Source organism: Miscanthus floridulus, chromosome 1 (genome assembly GCF_019320115.1).
Source record: "Miscanthus floridulus cultivar M001 chromosome 1, ASM1932011v1, whole genome shotgun sequence".
NCBI classification, from domain to species: Eukaryota; Viridiplantae; Streptophyta; class Magnoliopsida; order Poales; family Poaceae; genus Miscanthus; species Miscanthus floridulus.
The window spans coordinates 171,905,934-171,929,632 of record NC_089580.1 but is presented as its reverse complement, the minus strand read 5'-3'; the positions used below and the strand labels follow the sequence as shown (position 1 = coordinate 171,929,632).

The 23,699-nt window shown below is 49.0% G+C and overlaps 2 protein-coding genes and 1 long non-coding RNA gene across 3 annotated transcripts; 1 reads left to right on the top strand and 2 right to left on the bottom strand.

Annotated features, from left to right (window-relative positions):
• The first annotated feature begins 3,357 nt into the window (after positions 1 to 3,357).
• LOC136502296 (uncharacterized) lies at positions 3,358 to 4,402 on the top strand. Its single transcript, XM_066497748.1, has one exon. The coding sequence runs from the start codon at positions 3,475 to 3,477 to the stop codon at positions 4,108 to 4,110; it is 636 nt and encodes a 211-aa protein (XP_066353845.1). The 5' UTR covers positions 3,358 to 3,474; the 3' UTR covers positions 4,111 to 4,402.
• A 1,588-nt stretch (positions 4,403 to 5,990) lies between these two features.
• Positions 5,991 to 7,257, bottom strand: LOC136502290 (uncharacterized). The gene is made up of 2 exons (XM_066497741.1): positions 6,636 to 7,257; positions 5,991 to 6,514 (listed from the first exon to the last, which is right to left on the bottom strand). Exons 1-2 carry the CDS (start codon positions 6,992 to 6,994, stop codon positions 6,223 to 6,225), a joined length of 651 nt encoding a protein of 216 aa, XP_066353838.1. The 5' UTR covers positions 6,995 to 7,257; the 3' UTR covers positions 5,991 to 6,222.
• A 4,657-nt stretch (positions 7,258 to 11,914) lies between these two features.
• On the bottom strand, positions 11,915 to 13,055 carry LOC136502280 (uncharacterized). The gene is made up of 3 exons (XR_010770465.1): positions 12,941 to 13,055; positions 12,198 to 12,280; positions 11,915 to 12,023 (listed from the first exon to the last, which is right to left on the bottom strand). It is a non-coding gene; the product is annotated as an uncharacterized lncRNA (long non-coding RNA).
• Between the last annotated feature and the right edge of the window lie 10,644 nt (positions 13,056 to 23,699).

The following is a 23,699-nucleotide window of genomic DNA, read 5'->3' as shown; positions in this document are numbered from 1 at the left end:
TGTATTCCTTACACCAAAGTGCTTGTAGTAGGGGGATACAAGCAGGGCGAGAGAGGGAGCGAGTCCCAGGTCTCTGCGTGGGGCGATGTGAATTGCTTGAGATGTTGATCTCAGGCCTGGGGAAGCGTGTGTTACAGAGTGTTGCTTGCGCGTGAGTGAGAGAGTTCGTATGTTCCTCTTCCTATGCGTGTTCGTCTATCTCGTGAGCCCATCTATGCCTAAGTGTGTGTGAGCGTGAGAGTAAGTCTGTCTCCCGTCCCTAGAAACGGCCCCGGTCTCTCCCTTTTATAGTTGAAGGGGGGACAGGGGTGATACATGGGGTTGCTACGTAGCGTCGTGCGAACAGAGGCGACATGTCCGAGCCCTGTAGCCTGTCACTGTGGCGGTATGGTTGACGGAGTGGTCCTGTCCTTGATGTGCTGGAGTAACACGCCGGTCACATCCGATCCTATGCGACGTGGAAGCTCCAGTGATAGCTTGACGCAGGGTATGGCGGACGATGTGCCGGTCGCTGTGTTTTGGTAGTGTAAAGAGCCGAGGCTCAGTTGGTGTCGAGGCCAAGCCATCATGGGGGGCTCGGCGGGCGTGAATCCCGAGGTTGCCGAGACCCTGAAGTGGATTGCCGAGGCTTGAAGGAAGCAGTTGGTCCTGTACACTGATTCCAAAGCTATAGTGACTCGGACTTGACTCCCCACGCCGCGTTGTTCCTAGAGCAGGGGTTAGGTAGCATAGTGTAGTGCGGGCGTCGGTCGTGGGCACAGTACCGAGTACAGCGGCCGGTACCCCTGCCCTGTCCTGTCCCGGTCAGTATGGTGTTGATGCGACTTCCCGTCTCGTCGGCCGCTCTGCTGTGTCGAGCTGTCGTTCGGCTGACGTCGCGGAAGTGGTTGGTCGCATTAATTGGACGCGACGCTCTGTCGGGGAGATCGGTCAAGGCAGAGGCGATGGGGTTATTGCCGAGCCGGCCTCGAGCGAGATGGAGAATCGGCATCTCGTCCGAGGCTTTACGCGCGGGGCCTCGAGCGAGACGGAGAATCGGTTCCCCGTCCGAGGCCTTTCGTTCGAGGCCTCGAGCGAGGCGGAAAATTAGTAGACCATCCGAGGCCTTTCGTGCGAGGCCTCGAGCGAGACGGGTAGGCCGTCCGAGGCCTTTCGTGCGAGGCCTCGAGCAAGATGGAGAGTCGGTGGCCTCGGACAAGGCCGGGGGTTAGCCAATAGTTGTCTCTTGGCTTTGATTTTGACGGGGTCTAAGCGATTTTTTTGGTTTATGCTTAGGGGACCCCTTTTTATGGTACCCGACACACGTATATTGCAAGAATATGTTTCTTATGTTTCAGCTGTTTCAAGCGTATGTTGCAAGTGTTTTATCTGGATATTGCATATGTTGCAGTTGCTATACATGTATGTTGCAAGTGTATGTTCCCAATGTTTCACTTGTTTCAGACCTATGTTGTTGTTTCATCTAGATGTTGCAATGTTGCATATGTTTCAAACATATGTTGCAAGTATCTGTTCAAAATGTTTGATCTGTTTTAGACGTATGTCGTAAGTTTGTTTATCTGAATGTTGTAGTTGCTATACACATATGTTGCAAACGTGTGTTTGTAAACGTTTCACCTGTTTCATATGTATGTTGCAGAAGTGCTTTCATATTGACATTAGTAGGTGTAGAAAGCGGGCGCATGCAGATGCGGTCACGCGGGCGTAGCGGTCCCCACGTGCACGGCAAGCAAAGCGAGAGTATGGCACGTCAATAGTCATGTGGCGCGGTCCCCACCTACATGCGCATGAACAGGCATGTGGCGCGCAGCTACATGCGTGCGTGCACGACGTGCAGGCGTAGTAGTTGCATGCGGCACGGGGGCGGGCTTGCGGGCGCAATAGTTGCAGGCGGAGCAAACACCATTTCATTTCTTCATAAGTGGAGCATATTCACGTGGGAACCGTGCATGTGGAGGAAAAATTGCTGCCACTTCTGTAGCTGTTTGCAATAGAGTGAGGACGGCACTGGTGCATACGAGACTGAGGGAGCAAGGCGTGTAGGTGGTTGCTCGACACTGGGACGGACACACAGGAGGAGACGAGGCACAATAGTCAGGACGAACAACCCTACGGGCAAGCGCTTGCGTCCGGATGTCCGTCCAAACGAGGGCTAGCGTCCGAACATTCGGGTCGCTGGCCACGCCCATGACTGTCTCCAACACCTTATGCAAACAGCGATGCAAACCTAAAATGGGTCACGCACAGTGTTTTTAGCTGCTGAAAACTGGTTCCAACAGAGGACGCAAACACATCATGCATTTTGGGGACGAGGCCACCCGAGACGCTTATTTGCGTCGTCTTTCTCCCAAGACACAAAATCTTCGCCAGCTCGGCGGGCCTGACGACGGCGAGGCGAGTGGAGCTCGGCGGGGAGGGAGACGAGCGGCGCTCACTGGATCTCGCTGGGAGGGAGGGAGGCCGTGCAGAGTTGGGAGCTCGCCGACGAGGCGGGCCCGACGACGACGATGACAACGACGAGGCGGGGAGGGAGGCGGGCGGCGCTCACCGGATCTCGCAGGGAGGGAGGGAGGCTATGTAGGGGAGGGAGCCCGGCCGACGCAGCCACGCCGCGCAGCCGCGACGTCCTCCCCGCGACGCAGCTCGCCGAAACCCTAGATCCAGGAGGAGGAGGAGGGCCTACATCGTCCGGGCCGCCGCGCCACTGGATCTGCGTCGGGGTTGCCGCACCAGGGCCCGTCCGTGCCAACGCCGCCGCGCCTGGGGTCGCTGTGTCGGGCCACCACGCCGAGGGCCTCCCGCCGCCGTCCATGGCGCGGTGAGCGCGGGGAGGACGCGGTGGAGCGCGGTGGGGCGTGGTGGGCGCGCGGTGAGGCGTGGTGGGCGCGCCGGGAGGACGTCGGGCGTTGGGGAGGGGGAGAGAGAGGAAGCATCGGAGAGAGAGGAGGCCCGGCCTCCTCCGTGGCACGCTCCACTGGATCGGTCGCGGTGGGCTGTTGGAGAAGGGAGGGGACGGTTGGGTGACCTATTTACTGTGTAGAACCCAAATCTAGGAATGGGTCATTGATTTAGGTATTACTTGTTGGAGATAGTCTTAAGCAGCTTATTATAGAAGTTCGGGCTGTGGGGGAGCTTGCCGCAATAATTGTAGCGTGACGTTGCAGCATTACTTGAGGTGCGTGGTTGGTTGAACATTTCGTCCACCCTTCGCAGTTCACACCGTGTCGAGACGTGCAGCAGAGAGTAGAAAACTACAAGCGGCAAAAGTGGATGGGGTAGGGGACAAAAAATATTGACTTGACCTGGAGCTGGGAGCACTGGCAGAGTGTACACATAAATGTGCCCTGAATCTTCTGTTCTCTTCCCTGGAAACCAAACAGCGAGATCTAAGCCCATCGATCGTTTCACCACTCAGCAGACTCCGCTAGCTTCAGACAGACCAAAAACCGTCTCTCTGTCGATCGCCGTGTACCCATGTACCCGCGCGTGAACCCAGACGCGCTGCCGGCCCCGGGCAGCCTTGAGATGGGCCACGCCGCCCACGCTGTTGCGTACCCGCCGCCGCCGCCGACGGCGGAGGTCATGCCCGTGACCGTGATCCAGCAGCGGCACGGCGGGCACGCGCCGGACAGGAGCAGCTGCGAGGACCACGACCCCAGCGCGCTGCTCGTGGGGGCCACGCTGATCACGATGCTCGCCTTCCTGCTCGGCTCCAGCGTCCCCGGCGGCTACTGGCCGCAGGACACGCCGTCGGGGGACGGCAACGGCAGGCTGTACCGCGCCGGAGACCCTATCATGCGCGACCTGCACCGGCCAAGGTACTGGGTGTTCAGAGTGGCGAGCTGGTTGGGGGTCGCGAGCTCCATGGTGCTGACGCTGAGCCTGCTGGTGAGGATGGCCGTGACCTCGCGCCACGTGCGGTGGTCGTTCGCGGTGGCCTACGCCAGCCTGCTCCTCACCTTCGCGGCGTCGCAGACCAGGACGCACCTGTCGCTGGACATCCTCCTCTGCCTCGCCGTCCTCCTCGTCTCCTGGCTCATCACCAGCGTTCGCGAGGAGAACCGCGCGTGCATCATGAAGGTGCTCTGCTGCAGCAGCCGGGACAGCTGAACGGAACCTCTTTCCAGCAGCAGCAGCACCGTTCAATCCTCTCTCTCTTAACTTTTGCTTGTTCGTTGGTGATGCGATGCTTGCTTAATTAACTGGCTTTCCTCTGAGCTCAGATATGTGATAGAAACTCTACGTGCAAGCGGTGTGATGTACTCTATCTATCCTTGCTGTGATATATCGAAACTGTATCCTTGCTTGAGCGTTGTACTGCTTCCATATACATAAATTGGCGTGGCTATGTAAATGTAACAAAAGAAGAGTTTGTAGTAATTATCTGGATTTACTATTCTTTGATCGAGCACCGCGTGTCTTAAGGTGCTTTTTAATTTGCTGGAGAATCAAAATTGACGCTCGATTGTATGGTACTCTCTAAGTTCTAAATTGTAAGACGTCTTTTTTAAATATATATTAATTTTACTAGGTACTTGATACAGTGCATATCTAATTGCATAATAGAAACTACATACCACATTAGCACGGATGTGTTGGGGTTTTTCTGGATGACTCCGCACTAGCAATTCAGCACCCGCCCAATAACTGGACGGAACACCGCCGCTGGCCAGTATTTGGGAATATAACGAACAATGGTTTCAATTATGCCAACATCTTTATAGTCCTAGGCAACATCAGAAAACCGTTATCCCTCGATGAATCGAAGTTGAACAAATGAAGAAGAGATCATAGCGTAAAGAAGAAACAACAATCAAGCATATCCATTGATCATTGGCAAATACCCCCATAACAAGTCATATGGTCAACGAGTCGCGGGTTCATCTATTGGCTGCATTTTGGCGCATTATCGCGCTGCACTTTGGTTGGGGCGAGTAACATAGTATATAGCAGCAGCATTATCTTATCCAACAGAATTTGCCATACCAAAGATTTGGTAGCCACAAGTTGGACAAAAAAAATGTCATAGAATGTGAGAGTTCAGCAAGTTTTGATAGCAAACCAAATACTAGCCAAAATCATGGCTTATCAAATATTTGGCTTAGTAAATTTTGGAAGCGAACTAAATCAAGCCCTTAATATGGCTTAACTTCACATTGTGCTAAAACTGTATTCTTTCTGGCATGAAGGGAATACATGTTATTGGTCGGATCAAAACATAAATTGTTATTCTTAGGCTATGTTTGTTTGCGCTGCCAAAAAACAGAATGCTTACTAAACGGGTGGAAACTAAAGTTACTTTTTCAGAAGCCACTGCTTTCGTATAGTAAAATTTTTGTGGCACTTTGGACCTTACTTTTGGCTTGCTTCTCCAAATAAGTGAAAATAAAGAGATATTTTATAGTAGTTTCAAGGGAGATAGATAGTGAGGGTCTATTTGATAGTTGTTTCGACCAAACAGTTTTCAGCTTATCTACAACACATACCTCACAATAGTTTTTTTTACAGCTCATAATTCACAACAGTTTTCCCCAATTCACAGCTGAACCAAACAGAGCCAAATATAATTAATCGTGTTTTTTTTATTTTTTCTTCTACATTTTCATATCTAAGTTGGTAATTATGATTTGCTAGTTTGCCTAAAAAGTTGCAAGTTCCGGTGAAATTAAAGTATTATCCTTATTGTTCTTGCTTGTAAAACAACTGGTCGCCATATTGAAGAATTGCCCCTTTGCTAATTTGCTTGAGAACTGGTTTACTTCTACCTAAATGGAGCAATCTAGTCATCGGTTATGTTTGTGTTGATTTAATTTCTATGAATTCTTGTCATGTTATTTTTGAAGCTAACCACGCCAAGCTGTATATATATGGATGTACTACACTCATGCAAGTACAGATTTCGGTTTCACACACATTGCATTTCAAACTTCACTGCACATCGGCTCCGTTCGCTTCGCTGAAAAAACAAACCAAAACACTGTTCCGACTAATTTGCTGTGAGAGAAAAATATTGTTCCGGCTGAAAAAACAAACTGAAAAGTATGGATTAGCGAACAGGGCCATGGTTATAATAAAGTTCACATTGAGTTCACTAGTTGCTGTGAAAAGCCAGTGAAACATCGCATCACCGATAAACATCGAAACTACGGAGCGCTAATACTGGTTTCAATCCACTGTCCGAACATGAAGACGATAGTAGACAAGCAGGCAAAGCAAGAGGTTTCAGTTGTCGCGGGCACCGCAGCAGAGCACCTGGATGGCGCGCGCGCGGCGGTCCGGGTGGAGGCTGACGATGATCCAGAGGAAGACGAGGACGGCGGCCCAAATGAGGAGGTCCAGCGACAGGTGCGTCCTGGGCTGCGACACCACGAAGGTGAGCACCAGGCTGGAGTAGGCCACCACGAAGGACCACCGCACGTGGCGCGAGTCAACGGGCATCCGCACCAGCAGGCTCAGCGTCATCACCATGGAGCTCGCGAACCCCACCCAGCTCGCGCCCATGAACACCAAGTACCTGCGGCATGCCCCGTGCCAAGCCAACCAACCACGGCGACGTTTGTCTCAGGTCAGCTCGCACAGAAGGCAGCCGTGGCCTGTGGCCGTGGCGGAAACGAACCGCACAGTACAATACGTACCTTGGCCGGTGCAGGTCGCGCATGATGGGGTCGCCGGCGCGGTACGTCACCTGCTGCTTGCCTTCCCTCGACGCCGCCGCCGTGTCCTGCTGCCAGTAACCGCCGGGGATGCTGGTGCCGAGCTGGTAGGTGAGCGTCGTGATCAGCGTGGCCACCAGCAGCAGCGTGTTGGCGTCGTTGCCCACCCAGGTGTTGGGGGCACCGCCGCCGCCCCCTCCCCCGCCGAGGCCGAACTGCTGCTGGTTCACGGACTGGCTGTGAACTGGCAGCGGCGGGTACACACCGCCGTGGGCGTGGTCGCCCATCTCCAGGTTAACCGCCGGCGCCGCGTTGGGGTGCACGCGAGGCTGATGAGCCATGGGAATGGAACGCAGCACACACGGGCTAACAAGCGAAGCGAGGGATTATTAGACATATGTTGATCGGCAGATGAAATTGATTGATGGAAGCTGATGAGCTTGGTGTGGGAAATTTGGAATAATGGTGGATGAGACAATGAGAGGGAGTGAAGACTGAAGAGAAATTCAAGAGGGATCCAAGGTCTATATGCAGGTCTCCGCCTCTCCCACAGTGCTCCATGCTCAAGTCAAGTCAACGCATTTTGTCCTCTCCATCTAACGCGATTGCCACTTGTATTGTATCTTCTATAAATCCAAGAACTCTCCTACTGGTCCATCTGGTAGTACACTGCGATGGATTTGAGTTAGAAACGCGTTCAGCGTACTCACTTTGGTTCTCTAAAACAAGTCGTTTTGAGGTTGTCTTAAGTCAAATATTTTAAACTTTGACTACAAATAATTTTTTTTGAGTTGAGTTTGAAAATATAAAAGTGATGTAAGTAGATTCATCTTGAAATGTGGTTTCATAAAAGTATATATTGACTATATTTTATAAATATTTTATAGCAAAAGGTTGCAGTTAAAGTCGTTTCTTAAAGACCGTGTTGATGTCCAAAACGACTTGCTTTAGAGAACCAGAGGGAGTATGTATTACTAGGAAACCGTGACCCAAACACGAAATATGTCATTCACAGTGTTTTACCTAAAAAAAACAACGCTTCAACAGAAGACCCAAACACCTCACCCATTTTGCATACGAGGCTTGTCGAAACGCAAATCTGCGTTGTCGAGAGAGACCAATGCAAATCTCTGGCGTCGTAGTGGTGGGCCCGTAGGAGCGGGGCGCGGCGGCTCCGCCGCGGCGAGGTCCGCCTCAGGGCGCGGCCGGCGGGTACCATGGCGACGCGGGGAGCAGGGCTCGTCGGCGGGGAACGGGGATCCGGGGTCCTCCTCGCCCGCGACCGCCAGATCCGAGAGGGAGGGGAGGGAGGGGTGCCGCCGCCGGCGCCGGGGTAGAGAGGGACAGGAACGGGCGGCGCGGGGGAGAGAGAGTGGGGAGAGAGGGATGTGCTTTTGGGTCGGCTTTTGGAGAATGCGAGTTTTAGGCGCGTGACCCTTTTTGCCGTGCGTGGCCCAAACTATGAAATGAGTCTTCAATTTAGGTATGTGCTGTTGGAGATAGTCTAATGCCACACCCACGTAGGACACTAAGAATAATAATAGTTGTCCTTTTAAAATGTCCCTAAAATAAAACTCTAACTGTCCGAATTTTGCAGATATGCAGGAAACTTAACGCAATGTTAAACTAAAATGTTTGCCAAAGAAATATCAGAGCTAGGCTCGACATGAGATTTCCAATTGAAAATTGAGAAATAAATGTCATTTTCACGCCAGTATAGATAACTTGATACCTGAGGACACTGAGAGTTTTCTTTTTTTTTTAGATGCTTTTCGGGACATGAGAGTTTTCTTTTTTCAATATGCTTGTGAGGAAACGAGACTGAGAGTTTGGACCAAGTAAGGCAAAACTCCTGTTATTGTTTTAATAAAAAACGACCGAGTAAGGGAGCTTCTGACATTGCATTCAGAAAAAAAAAAATCGGACCGAGTATGTATCTGCTTTCTGGCAGTTGTGTGCCTCCTATGCACTGCAGTCTGCAGCTACGAACCTTCTGGTACAAATGACGCGTCTCCCAAGCAATGCGTACCATCTATACGATCCATGGTACTCCTATGTCAACTTTTTTTTTTAAATGGTACTCCTATATCTGAATGGAAGAACGCAAGGGATTGCTTTGTTTTCTTGAACGGGTGTATCAGGGGCAGGGCTGTCCGGCCCATCCAACCGCGTTTACTTGGACTCAGTCTCGTATATGCTCATGCAATATGGACATGATTGCGTTTTTTATACAACATGATAAAGCGTGCATCGTCAACAACAGAGAGAATGGCAGACTCATGTCTCCCATTTATTACTGACGTTATCCATCCTTTACTCGGACGATGATTACCTGTTCGTTGCTCGTGTAAATTTTCAGTCAGAACAGTATTTTTCTCTCACACAAACTAGCCAGTAGTACTTCTTCACGAACCAGCAATGATACGAACCAGCCAACTGAACAGGCTATAAGTCGTTGTAGCCAACGGAAGTAGGAGAAGCATAGATTCGAGTAACAACCACATCTATCATCATCAACATTTTCAGCGAGCCCATACTAGGGTTCCTTCATAAACCAACTTCTTAAAATTTTAAAACCTCTGTGTTTCGGTCTTGGCATAACATCTTTTTCATTTTTTTACAGAGTGTGCGCTAGCGCCAGTCCAGGCGAGGGGGCTGCGTGCAATGATGGCGGCATCGATCGGTGTCATCGTTAGGGTCTGACCTTCTGAGAGCGTCTGCAGCCTTTTCGTTTCGGCTGGATTGACTTATAAGTCATGACTGAAAGTACTGTTGACTGGTTTGTTGTGAGAGAAAAATATTGTTCGTTGGCTGATAAGCCCAGACTTATAAGCCGAATACGAGCTGCCGAACAGGTTGTTGGTCTGTGGGAGAGGAGTCCTCTGTTTCGAAAATCGCGGGTGAGAGGGTTTCTCGTAATCAGGATCCAGAAATGGGTCAGGATGAGGGTTAAATTATACCAGGCTAGAAATTTTAATACCGTTTAAAAGGCTAGAAATCTTGCTAAAAATCTCAATTGCATAGCTATGATTTTTTTACTAGAAGGCTTTAACCAGAAATTAATTATTTGATTTAATTTCTCCATTCAGACTTAATGGTATTCATAAGATTTTTCAACGATATTAAGTATTGCAAACTTCATTGCAATTATTAGTCATTCATCAAACAAACACATGATGAAATGAAAACCTAGAAATTGGTATTCGTTTACTCACAATGACTATCTAACACTGTGACTGATAAACCAGTTTAGAGAAAAACACTATTTTATTGCAAGTTCACGCGAACAGGGCATTCTGCCTATGTGCCTTTGCCCTGACTGTGCAGCAAGCCAGCAAACACCAGCCAAGGAGGCCACCAACTAGCAGGAGCAGCTAAGCAGGTTGGAGGCTAAGCAGTGGCGGATCCAGAGGCCCGCACCCGGCAGCAGTCCTGGGCTCCTGGACGGCGACGGCCGGCAGCCGGCAAGGGATGGTCTGGCGGCCTGGCGCAGGCGCCAGAGGGGGAGGGGCGGAGGCGGGACCGCCGCACTGGACGCCGGACGCGGAGCCGCGAAGGGCGGAGGCCGGACGACGCGAGTTCAGGTGGGCGGCGCGCCGGCGTGGTCGCGAGTGGAGGGCACGGACGAGCCACGCACGGTCGCGACTCGCGACTCGCGGCGCGGCTGCTCCGTCCTGGGCAAGGCTGGGGCTGGCACCAGGGTTGATGTGGATTTTGGGATGCTGGGCTGAAGACTTGCCCCCCTTGGAATTCGGCCCACGACCGGGGCTGCAGCCCCGGGAGCCCCCTCGTGGATCCGACCCTGCTCGTGATAGACCTGGACATTTGATTTTGTTTGTAGATAGGTTTGTTGAAAAAACAAAAGATATGGGAGGAAAATAAAAACAAACTTGTTAACCGTGTCCCCGGGTACTGCTTCCTTTAAAAGGAAAACATATCTGGGGAAAATAAAAAACAGATCCAAAGTGTCGCCGCAGGCAAAGGAGAGGCGCCATCAACGCGAGAAGCGGAGGCGCCGACCTAGCTAGCTACGAGTCACGTCATGGCTGGGGTGAAGCAAGACCAGGTCCCTCAAACCGTGGGCTTTCTGGAGGTCAGCCTCACCGGGCCGAAGATGAGTGGCTTCGCTGGTCCGGCGTGGCCACGGACCTGCACCATCTACGTGGCCATCGCCGACGAGGTAGTCGCCAGGCAGACGCTTCCGTTCGAGTTTGACAAGGACGACTTCAAGACGTGGAAGCTGGGGATCAGGATCCCCGTCGCGTCGAACTGGCCGGACCTATCTCTAGACATCTTCGTGGAGCGTGCCGACTTCCTCTTCCGAAGGAGGACGAACATGGTGGTGGTGACCCGCGGGGGACCGCACACCTCGGGCCACACCGCCGTCATCAGCAGGGCACGGGTTCGGCTGCTCGACGCGCTGGTGCTCGGGGACCTGGATGATGACGAGGAGGAGGAGGAGAAGAAGATGAAGAGGCGCCGCAACGAGGTGGTGGAGGGCAACCCAAGGCTGCTGGAAGGGACGATGCCGTTCGGCAAGGTGGTGAAGCTGCTAGACTGGGAGTTGCCGGCACCCGGGGACGAGTACGGGAACCCACGGGCTGTGGTGCGCGGCATGGTGGATGTGCGTATCAACTTGAGGCCGCCGTTCTTTTAGGTAGCTTAGGTTGTTCATTGTCGTCTGTTCAGATTTGGTTCCAATTTATCTTTCCTGGTCAGGTTGTTCATTGTCTGCTCAGATGATTTCCCTATTTTAGGGATGAAAGCGAAACTGGAAGATATCGGTTATCGAGGTTTTATCTGGTTTTTTACTAAAAATAAAACAAAAATGGTATGGTAACTAGAAAAACTCCCTCCTTTGAATTAGCCAGCTTATCAGTTATTACTTCAAAAGGTTTAGCAGTTGAGCTACAAGATTAGGTTTATGATGATTTTGAAGTTGAGCTTAGTGATCGTTAGCAGAGAGGAATACAATAGCATCTTGAACCTTACTGAGACCATGGTCACATCATAGCAAGTGATGATATTTGATTCGGGTTTACTAGTATGGATTCATACGCATTGCTCTCACAAAATTGTGCAAGTTAATGTTGTATGTCAATTCTACAATAGTTATGGTTTCCTTGTCAGCATAGCCCAACATGGCAGTGGTATTTTATATAAGCTGAAAAGTGAAAAGGTTCAGTCTACTAAGATGAAAGAACACTACGCCCAAGGGGAAAAAATCGCATGACATTTATCAATGAAATGTAACAACATCCTTCCACTCACAAAATGCAGTGTTCCACTCCCAAATAACTGCATGATTTCAAGAGCATGCATGGAAACAAAGAATACATCCTGATGTATGAGAATGGGCGAACAGGCCTGCTGTAAAGATACAATGAAGAAATATTTAGCATATCTAACTTTTGGAATAGTTGAACCCTACAAAAGGACATATCTTTTTCTAATAGAATAGAACTTTGATAGAATGCTCGATATTCATGAATGGGTGGATTACTAAAGATGCTTTATATTTCAGAGTCCAGAACAGGTAGGTACCTGTGATCGATAATCTGCTTTCTTACTTTGTTCAGATCTTCTTGAGATGTACATGTGAATTAATCACCTGGTGGCATAGAACACTACACAAATAACCAAATTTTGTTGTAATGTCAGTGCTTACAGAATATAGTTATGCTAAATATTAATGCTTGCAGATGAGTTAGTAGCCTGATACAGATGGTTGGTTCTTGTAAAAAATTTAGAGCGGCTATAGGGTAAACCCATGATATTCCCACATGGATGCAATTTCAAGAAATCTGATAGCCTTACATAGGGTCACAAAACAGTATATGGAGTTGAATTGAATTAACTACCATCTACATCGTAAGCATCATAGAAGCCACGGCTCATTAAACATCATATCAGAAATTTTCATAGTCAATAGGTCTCACAGAACTGAAAACTAATGGAAGGTAGTAGAAGGATATATTCATGGGTGATGGATGAAATCAAATTGCCTACTTTAATGACAGATATAACTATTTATTAGCTTTGTTTAGTGTTTAGAAAGAAGTTGACAATGTTTATATTACAGAGCATCTATTGTTGCAAATATAATTTGGATGAGTGTGTAGTCGGACTAGTCGAAGACTCTATGATGGAAAATTAGACATTAGACAAAGTGAATAAGAGAGAGAAGAGTTGACGCCTTTAGCCATTTCATCGGACAACCGGTATGCATACACATTACCACATATAAAAGAAATGCTAAAATTTATTTTAGTATGTACAATACGTACCTGAGTTCTCATAGTACAGCTCCAGGATTAAATCCTCCTCCCTCACTGCTACGCATCTTGCAAGCGCCCAGTTGCCAATGGACGGGCAAGACATGATCGTATGGGGAGATGCTCTGCAACTATTAATCACCAATCCAGTGAATCTAACAAGCGAAATGGAATAGGATTTCTATTGAAGCAAACACCTGCAACTCTACCTTCTTCTAGAATAGGATGTCTACCAGGTGTGTTTGACTGCGAATAAAACGCACACGTTGTGTTCATTTCATCGAACACCTTCAAGGAATCAAGGCATCATCATGGAGGTATCGATAGCTGCGTTGAGGTCGATGGTGGCCGGCAGCACACGAGAGCATGGAGGCGGCCCTTTCAGCGTGAGCGCTGGGAGGAGGTAGCGGCTGCTCCCTTTCAGGACATGGACGGAAGTCGGGGACGAGGCCGATGGTGGTGCGACCGCCGTCGGCGGAGGGACTTGCCAAAGGGCGCAACGGGAAGGCTAGCCGGAAAAAAGCGATGAACTGGTGGTAGTATTGTCGCCGGATAACCGCAGTGCGCCGGTGGCAGCAGTACTTATTCCTTCCGCCCGTCTTGGGCGGAATATTTACCTATTTAGCATTATTAAGAGCAGTATGTATTTATTCCTTCCGTCCGTCTTAGGCGGAATATTTACCTATTTAGCATTATTAAGAGGATTCGTGGTATATAAAATATCATGTTAGTTACTCACGTGTCTGTGACACAGTGTAAGATGTCATCCGTAATAATGGTATACATGTAACCGCGAGGATTCACGAGCATTTGGACTTGCAGTATATAAGGGGTGAGACCCACGACGACCGCGTCGAACGGTATTGCGTTGTCACTATATCCAACGGTTATAGGTTAACGGGCGGCGTGGAGTTATCAGGTGCCCAAGGTTGAACTTTGGATTCGAAAGGTAAATATTATAAGTCTCTATAAGTATGTTATCATATTTAACAGTAAAATATCAACCTTTTTCTATCTCTAGAGAAAAAAGAGGCCCTCTCCAACTTTGGGAGCCTAGATCTAGTATCCTAGCAACATAAATGCAATGTAGCTATCGACTACCGTCACCTAATAAGCTAAAAGCTGCCTGTGGTACGTCCGCACTGAGTCTTGCCACTGTCCAATCGGCTAATTGCACCAAGCTAAAAGCAACTTCAACAGCTCGGCTATTCTTATTTTGGTATTTTAGAATTTGTATAGCAAAAAAATAGGCTCCAATAGATGTGCTATATGGCTTTATAAAATAGAAAGATGGTTATCCCTTGATTGTCGGTGGCTATATAAAGCCAACTATGGACGTTAGCTATTTGAAGATGACAAATAGCGACTCTTGTAGACCTATTTTTTTAAGGAGTTTTCTACTTTTACAAAATGGCTAAACTATGGAATTTGACTACTAATTTTAGTCAAACCATTGAAGTTGCTCTAAGGTTTGTGGAGGCTTTGTATCCTTATCCTAAAGAAAACTATTGTATCTTTCTATTTTTCTCCATAGAAACGTGTGGGCTTCGTTTGAAACCTTAACCCAATCTATATATATCCAAACAAGTGATTGGACTTCATGAAAGTAATACGACTATCACTACTACACTCGCACCTTTTACAGTTGTGTCGTAACCCACATCGCAGTCCAATTTCGGTCACGGTAGTAAACTGTCGACAGTGATGGTCATAGCCTTCACCGTCGCCATCTGGGACCGACTGTGGTATACACTAACATCGTCGATTGACTTATGATCTGTACGTGATTAGGTCCTTACTTCAGTCGCATTAGAGCATAACCCGGCTATGGATGTACACTAACACCGCCGCATTAGCAAAGGATCCGACTATGTTGAGGCTATCAAAACCATCATGTGGGCACATGAACCGCCTGTGTAGTGGTCACCAGCACCGTCGCCTTGTACTTCGACCCGATTGTTAGCAATGTGGGTTCACTATCGGTTTGACATTCGAGACGCCTGTGTAGAGGTTAACACCATCGTCGCTTCAGTGTATGATCCGCCAGTACAAAGGTCATGGTCACCGTCGCCTTGCACCACGATCCGCCTTTGATGATCGTTTAGTCGGTGTCGGGTTACTAAAGGATTCGGCGGTGATATACTTTTGACCCATGTCGCATCATACCTATAGCGACGATGATAGAATTTTATCCCATTTCACAGTAGTTACTAATTCAGCTTGACCCTTAATAGCTTGATGAACACAAAGCACACAAACATATAATCATTACATACATAAATCATGTTCACAAATAAGAGTACTTTTTATAAAAATAATGGACGCTACCATAACATCTTTGTCGATTGATGTCCTAACACAAGCAGTACATAGAGCATACTAAAGGTACTGATCTATACAGACTTACATAACAAAACAACATAGTTGTGCTCCTTATATGTGGCACTCCTGCTTGCAAGGCAAAATAAATATAATTAGTGCATCATTTGGATTGGTAGCTAATGCACCATGGAACCCCTCTTATTCACCTCTGATCCACAACCTGAACAAAGCAGCAGAATTAATAATATTGAACACACCATTCCTTTAGTTAACAAGCCAAAATTGGTATATACATACATAGAATGAAAACAACTCCCTACCTGAACAAAGACTATTGTGACGATGAAATACAGGAAATGCACCTTTACTGCTCTACTAAAGACTCCATGAACAAGGGAACATAAGGAAGGTAGTAAGACATGTTCATATGGAAACGCCCTCTTGATCTATAAAAGCGGATGACACGGGCATGGATGACATGAACCTTTCTGTGGTCCATGTCATATGCAATCAATGTTCTACCCTTCTCAACAAGAAAAATAAAATTCTATTCTGGGTGAATTGTAATCACTCTGTACTTCTCATCACAAAGCTTAGAACCAACTTTAATATTCATGCGTCCAAACAGTTCCTCTATGTCCACAACATGCTTCAAAATCTAGTTATCAGTACCATAGACTTCAAGTTTCCACACTAAAAGCCAAGACCTATTACGAAAATCAGCACAACACACACACAAGTGACCCTGAGCTTGATGGATGGACATTTCAGCACCACCTGGTTTATGAATTGTCCTCCATGTCTCTCCCTCCGTATCCATAGCAACTATCGTAGAGTACTCAACCATGTGCATAAAACCATTAAGAAAAACATTTCTTGATTTCGACCATAGAACAATACTACCCTCGCCCCATTCAGATTCCTTAAAGATCCATACTATAGTTTTAGATGAGTAGATCTCCACACCTACGCACGCACCCTCCACCTCAACAAATTCAATCACATGGAAGTGCGAGGATGTTGGGTCAAAACCTAAGCGAGCCTGACCAACAGAACGGATGGTACACGTCAATACATGCCATTTGTGAGTCACCGAATTGTAGACAACAGAGCGACGTAATCCATCATGCCCAACACACCAGCAAAGGACGAGGCTGCTGTAATAATATGAGACTAGGACTTTTTTGAGGGAAAGGTAAGAAGGACAAGGAGGGTCATTGACCGGTGATGCTAGTGAAGTGGTGATTGCCCTTCCACCAGCTGCCATAGAAGAAGCCAACGATAGTCTATGAAAGCCTCTGTTGGCTCCTAGGGTAGGCCGATGGTACGACCCGCCTCCGCTGGCTCCCCTGATGTGCCCTCCCCTCCATGGAACGGGAAGGGTCCCGACACCTGCAAGGATGAACCGACGCCTGTCAACACATCCTCGTTCTCCAGGTCATCCCACTCGATATCATCGGCTACCTCATCGTCATATCCATCATCGCTGTTAGTATCCACCCCTCATTCCCATGCCTACAACTTCTGCTGCTTCTTCCTCCTCTTGTCCTCCTTCACCTTCCTCAGCCACTCACCCTCGGCATGATTCACCGTCCTCAATGACGCTAGGTGATCTATGAGGATGAGGTCCCTCGGCTGGTCCCATCACTCTCAAAGTTAGTGTCAAGGGGTCGGGAAATCAATTGAAGAGAAGGCAAGAGAAGGGAAAAGTCAAAGTGGGGGGCTGATCCCTAGGAACCCCTCGCATAGGGCTACGAACACCGCCATGTGCTGGATCTCGCTGGGATTAAGATGCTGCAGCTCGATCTTATAGTAGTGTAGCAGTCCTTGAAGAAATCTATGGGTGGGGTCGCGAACCCACGCTCATGGAAGTGCGCGAATGACACCACAAAGCCATCGGGTGGAGATGACAAGTCCTCCTCACTAGGAAGTAGCCACTCCTCGGTCGAGGTCCGTGAGTGGAGAAGACCGCGATAGACGAGGCCCTCCATGCACTGGAAGGTGATGTCAGAATGGCACCACAAATCCATTGGAGGTGGGGCGGATGGATGCGGGCTCAACGGTGGTGGAGATGTGGAGGTAGGAAACCTAAGCGATTGGCGGCGGAGGTTGTGGCTGTGGAGGCAAGGATGCAAGGTATGGAACCCAAGTGGTTATCCTTTTGGTTTTATAGGGGCGACATGTGTGAGGAAACCAACCACCCACCTAGATCTCCGCGCCTGCCATGATCTACCACCACGTCTCACCGCGACGCGCGCACGCAACCTCTGTCCGTTCCCTCAGAAAACTTGCTGGACGTTTTGCCTTTTCGAATGGGCCACGACCCATCAAAGGTAAGAGAAATACGGAGCTAAAAACGCTACTACAACCCGTCTAGGCCCAGGAGTTCAAAGGTTGGCCCACTGATTGGTTCAACAACCACTCCGAGTGCCTTTTAAAGAGGGGGTGGAAAGGGATGGGCCCGCTAGCGGCTAGAACCTGGGTGCACGAGCACCACAGGCATCTTGGCCCACATTCGAGTCTCAACCAGATACGATCCATGGTTTTTTCTCAAAGAAAGGCATAGAGCCCTCGGGGTCGATCGAATGGACCCGAGAACTATATGGATTGGCCGTTGAGAATCTAGAGTCGGTCACCAAGCTGACCCAAGCCGATCCCCATGAACGAGATGTTAGGGCCCCACTCGGACTAGCCCATTAATAGCTCACCAAGCACCATGATTCGTCCATAGAGAAAAATCATGGCATGGCTCGGCCCCTCTGTTTTTATTAAGAAAAACGCTTGAGGGAAGACAATCGCAAAGACAAGCCGATCCTTGACTGGACCCCTGCTACGTGCGGTGGGCTCGAGGAAAGTTAGGCTCACACAGAGATTGAACGCACGGTTGTAGAACGACAGACCCCCTGTAGGGGTCGAAATTAGGAAAGACCCTTTCCAAGCCCACCAAATCTCACGGCCATACTGCCGAAGGGTCCGACCTCGACGAAAGGGAATCACTGTCCCCGGGTCACGCCATGGGTGACAAAAGAAGGCCCTCAGAGTTCTCCCTTTTGGAAAAACCTCCAAAGGAGTTTCTACTCCTCCGCAAGCTTAGGGGCTACTGTCAAGGACCAATACAAGGGTACCCAAAGAGGAGCTAATGACCATCAACATTGATTCCTCTGAGCAGTCAAGAGCACGACTATAGCTCCAACTGACCCTCAGGCATGCAAACTCTGCCTCGCCCAACCTCTAGAGGAGGGCGCCGCCTCACCTAACCCCAAGGCCGAGTGTTCCACCTCGCTCGACCCTAAGGTCACAGGCTCTGCCTCGCCCAACCTCTAGAGGCGGGCTCCATCTCGCCTGACCCTAGGGCCGTGGTCTCTGCCTCGTCTGACCTTGAGGCCGCGGGCTCCACCTCGCTTGACCCCAAGGCCACAGGCTCTACCTCTCCCGACCTCTAGGGGCAGGCCCCGCCTCGCCCGACCCTGAGGCTGCAGGCTTCGTCTCGCTCGACCACTCGGGTGCGGGCCCCGCCTCGCCTGATGGGGTCCCATACCACCGCCAACCACTCTAGGTCCAAGTGTATAGGCCTGGGTCAAAACTCTGACGCCAAGGAAGAGACCGGCATGCCCCAATGTAACCCACGGCCACAACAGACCATACCTAAGGATTCATATCAAGAACAGCGTCGGTCGTACCAGTATTGGTCTGCTTAACCCTTGTATGAACACTGATAGGCACGTTGGTTCACCACAACATCCACCAGGACAGAGTAGAGTGCCATGACCGGTAGACGACGCATGTGCATGGCATCAGTGACAGACAAGATCGTGACGAGGCGCTGTCCCTATTGACATCTATAGTGTCGGCAGGACCCGCATGAAGGAGAAGAAGGATCCAACGACCCTGAAGGCCTTCGACTCTCTCGTTCTCCTCTTTCCCTCTGCTGTAACTCGTGCTTTCCCTTGGCCTATAAAAGGGAAAGCAAGACGCCCCATTAAGGGGGATGACTGATCGGATTCAAGCAAAAAACCCATCAAACCCTGAACTGATCACATAGCTAAGCAGTAAACGAGCTCTCAGCACCCGTTCACTCCTTTCACCAGAGACTTGGGATATGTCCCTCTCTCGCATGTTTGTAACCCCTACTATAAACTTTTGGTGCTAGTACCATGAGCAGCAGCAACAAACTAGATGTAGGAACATTCTGCCCGAACCAATATAAACCTTGTGTCCTCTAAGCACACCATCTGAGCCAGACGTGCAATATTAGAAATTTACTCGTCGGTGGTGACTTGAAACACCGACAGTTGGCGCGCTAGGTAGTGGGCTTTTGCGCGTCTCGACATCCACACCAGGCCTCGGATGGCTAGTCACAACGTCAGCTGGGTCCCAGATGCGCACGTGCGCTTCGTGAACTTGGACTTCATCGTCACGACAAAGGGAGGGTTGGTGCAGGCTCCCGCCGCCGTCCAACCTCTCCACTTCGTCGGCCTTGACGTGATCGCCGAGGCACGTGAGGAGTTGCAGCTGCACGCACCGGAGGCCCGCGCCCCCAGGGGCGACCAGCTCCTCGGCTTCAACTACGGGAGGTTAAAGCACCAGCTCGGTGCCTTCCTGGGACCTCGACAAATCAGCCAATAGTACTTTTAGCCATGGCTTATCAGCCAATCGGTTCTGCATGCAGGTCACACGAAGTTTCCCAAGTCAGTGGCCGCGCGATGCCTGCTCTGATAACGGCAACTTTTAATGAATTTATGGTTGCGGGATGGTAGCTTTTACGGTTACGGGATATCAGGATGGGACTTTCTTGCTGTTGTGGGGATAGAGTGGTAATGGATAATTATTAATTTTTTACCCATACTCTCCCCATTTAGGCCTTGTTTGAATATACATGTATTCGTCTTAATCCACATGTGTTGAAGTGGATTGTAGTGGAATTAAACTAAATTTCATTTCATTCCACTCCAACACATGTGGGTTGAAGTGGATACACATGCATCAACCCACATGTGTTAGAGTAGATTGTAATTAATTCCACTCCAATCCACTCAAACACATATGGATTGAGATGAATACATACACATTCAAACAAGGCCTTAGGGTGGGTGTGAATTTGGGTATGAATTATGGATACCCAGCAACAGTCCTAACAGATAACCTTCTCGACACGGAGGATAGCGAATGAGTGTGCTACCAATGGCACTCAAGGAACGGAACAAACACTCCGCTCATATAGTCATATTTGAGCCGTTGTTCTTTAGCTTATGTTGATCGGTCATCGGCGGTAATTAATCAATTTTTTATAATGTATGGTTTGAGGCCATGGCCACGTCGCTCACTAGTACAGAAATCTTAATGGAGGCGGGCCAAAATGCTTAATGGAGGCCGGCATTGCAACCGCCTCCAATCAAAGGTCACGGTTAATCGTGGCTTTACGGAGGCGGTTGCCCTGCCCGCCACAGTTAATCGTTTAATGGAGGCGAGCGCCTTAAGGCAACCACCTCCGTTAATGATGATTAACGGAGGCGGTTTATCTATCGTGCCCGCCTCCGTTATAGTTTTAACTGAGGCGGTCGCTATAACGAGACCGCCCTACATAAATGTTTAATGGTGGTGGTCTGTTGTTACTTGCCCGACTCCGTTAATATTTCCCATTTTTTAAAAAATAGCCTCGGCAATTTGATTTGAATTTGAATTCTATTTTCACAAATCAAACACATAAAAGCAGAATCAAGACATATATAAACACATATTAGGCATATCGAGCACAAATATATAACACATTCATTGGTGTCCTTCATCATCAACCAACATCATTCAAAGTTATTACACACATGCATGATGTCAAATGTTTACATGTGAAACTAAGATCACCCCGCTATATCTCCGGCAACACATAATCCTTGATTTCTAACTTGGTGCTCCAGTTTCTGATCTTCTCGAACTTCGGATCAAGAGCTAACTCGCTTTCCTTGTTGAAGAACGGTCGCCCTTCATGCGCACACTCTGTGACAAACTTACATGTCTGCTATTGTTTGTTTGAAGCGTTGGTCGACCTTCTCCCTTCGCCACCATCCTTGTGCTTTCTTGAGCTGTCGCCAACTGCTGTTGAATTTAGTGCATGTCCTCAGGTAGAATCCACATAGATCTGAGCTATAGGGTTGTTTGACGCACTGCACGATATATAATACACAATCATTAGAGCATATATAGAGAGCAGTAGTAGGGGGACAGTATAGTATAGGAGTAGTAGTAGGAGTAGGTATAGGAGTAGTGTAGAGTATAGTATAGTAGAGTAGTAGGACTAGTAGTAATTAGGAGTAGAAGTAGTATTGGTATAGGAGTAATAAAGCAGTAGTAGTAGATCGTCGGCGGTAATTAATCAATTTTTTCATAATCTATTGTTTGAGGGGCCACGTCGCTTCCTCGTGCATCACGCGGGCTTGCTCCCATGACACATGAGCTTGTGATCTTCAGAGTAGATAAAAATAAATAAAAAATTACTATATAAATATATTATGCATGTTTGGAGGTCATGCATGGCCACGCCCACGCCGCGCTCTCTAGCGTGCATCACACGAGCTTCCATGACACACCAGCTTTGCATTGCTCACGTCAAATATAGTGATAGCAGGCCCATCTCTGGGCACGTACGTGTGACACAAAAAATGTAGGTACCATATGCTATCAAGTATCAAACCGACATGGTCACTGATCGAGGCTCTATTCGCAGGGCTTATTCGCCTGCGGCTGCGGCATCTTCGTGGAGGCCGACATGTGCGCCCGCCTCGGCGACTTGGGCCTCTCACGCCTACTCTCGCTGCCGGACGCGTGCTCCACGGGCGCCGCCCGCGAGCTCGTGTGCTGCACGGCGCCGCAGGGGACGCCGGGGTACCTGGACCCAGACTACCACCGGTCCGTCTAGGCTTCCAGCTCACCAAGAAGAGCGACGTGTACAACTTATGCGTGGTGGTGCTTGTTAGTGTTTAATCTTGTCATTAGAGCATTACATGTTTTACGTTGTTAGTTGCATGTAGAAAATAAGTGTCTGTGGCTCGTGACCAAGATGTTGATGTGTCGTGTGATGCGGCTGTTGTCGTGTGAACCGGTACTACATGTGTTTTGCTACTAAATTGCAGGCAAAGAAAGGTCAAGAAAGCCGAGTGAATCAGTCAGGCATGATGCTTGGAAGGAGTTGCCTGAATCGGTCAGACGTGGATGGATGCACGCACGAGATGTGCTGCTAGGCCATTAGTGGCCGGTGAAGAGGTCAGTCCTAGAGGCTTGCATGGCGTGAGTTACTTCTTAGCTTCTTGTCAGGAAACACGTATGGGCTCAAGAAGCTAAGAAGTAAGGCTTGACATGGGCTCAAACGCAGGATGGGCCAGTACGCGTATGGGGCCTATGTGCCGACTGGGGGATGTAACCCACCCCGTGTAACTGAACCTGTAACGAACTTGGCATTTCCCTAAACCCAAACCTGGATCCATCTTCTTCCTGCTCTAGCTACCCTGTCTAGTTTTTGCTTATTCCCCATTCCTGTACCTCTGATTCTTGATTCTACCAATACAATCGGTGTGGTTACTGAGTGAATCTTGCGGGTACATAACAGGGTTCTTGAATCGGATCGCGCAAAACGCCATCTGCTTCAGAATGGAGCTAGCACCGCTCGATCTCAGCACCCCCAGCACCTTCCATTGTCCATGGCCGCGACTCCTATCCTATGCTGACATCTTGACTGAGAATTAGCATCGCATCCTGAATGTAAGGATATGTTTGGATCACATGTACTAACAACTAGTCCTATTAGCTCCTATAATTAGACTAGTGAACTAACAATTAATCCATGACTAGTGAACTAATAATTATTTCGCCTGTTTGGATACTTAGGGACTAAAAATTAGTCAACTAGTTAGTTCTGGCCTAAGAATGTTTGCTGCTTGTACCGGCATTCGTCAAAGACAAGTGCCTCATGGTTGACTACAAGAACTCACCCAGAACTACAAGAATTAGAATCAGGGTTGTGTCTAGTCTAGTTCTGCTGGTAATTGGCATGTACAAGTTATACAAATAGTAACAGTCCCCAAATCAAATGTATCTCTCCAGATTCCAATTGCCTCGGTCTCTCGGCAATTTTTGCATTCAGCTGCCTTGCGTTGCGCCTTGTACTTGCGCGTCGTCACCGAATCGTTGTCCATGTACGCTGTCGATGGCATTGCGTTGCGGCGGTGAGCCGGTGACAGTTGATGACGCTGCTGCACGATACGACTGCTCGAGCACGGCCAAGCCTGTGGCCCACCTGTAATCGTAATAGCATCCGTGGCCCAGCTGTAAGCGTGTGTGGGGAGCCCTGAATTTTGGCTCTGATCGAGAAATCCCTCTATCTGTGATGAGCAACGTGGCCTCAAACATTACAATGCAACAAAGGTGACGATTATGACGCGAAACAGGTCGGAGGCGGTCC

Bases quoted from the DNA above. Each gene is read 5' to 3' on its own strand.
- LOC136502290 (XM_066497741.1), bottom strand. From the start codon at position 6,994: ATGGCTCATCAGCCTCGCGTGCACCCCAACGCGGCGCCGGCGGTTAAC. The intron at 6,515-6,635 runs GTACGTATTGTA...GGCATGCCGCAG, and splicing joins CGCGACCTGCACCGGCCAAG to GTACTTGGTGTTCATGGGCG.
- LOC136502296 (XM_066497748.1), top strand. From the start codon at position 3,475: ATGTACCCGCGCGTGAACCCAGACGCGCTGCCGGCCCCGGGCAGCCTT.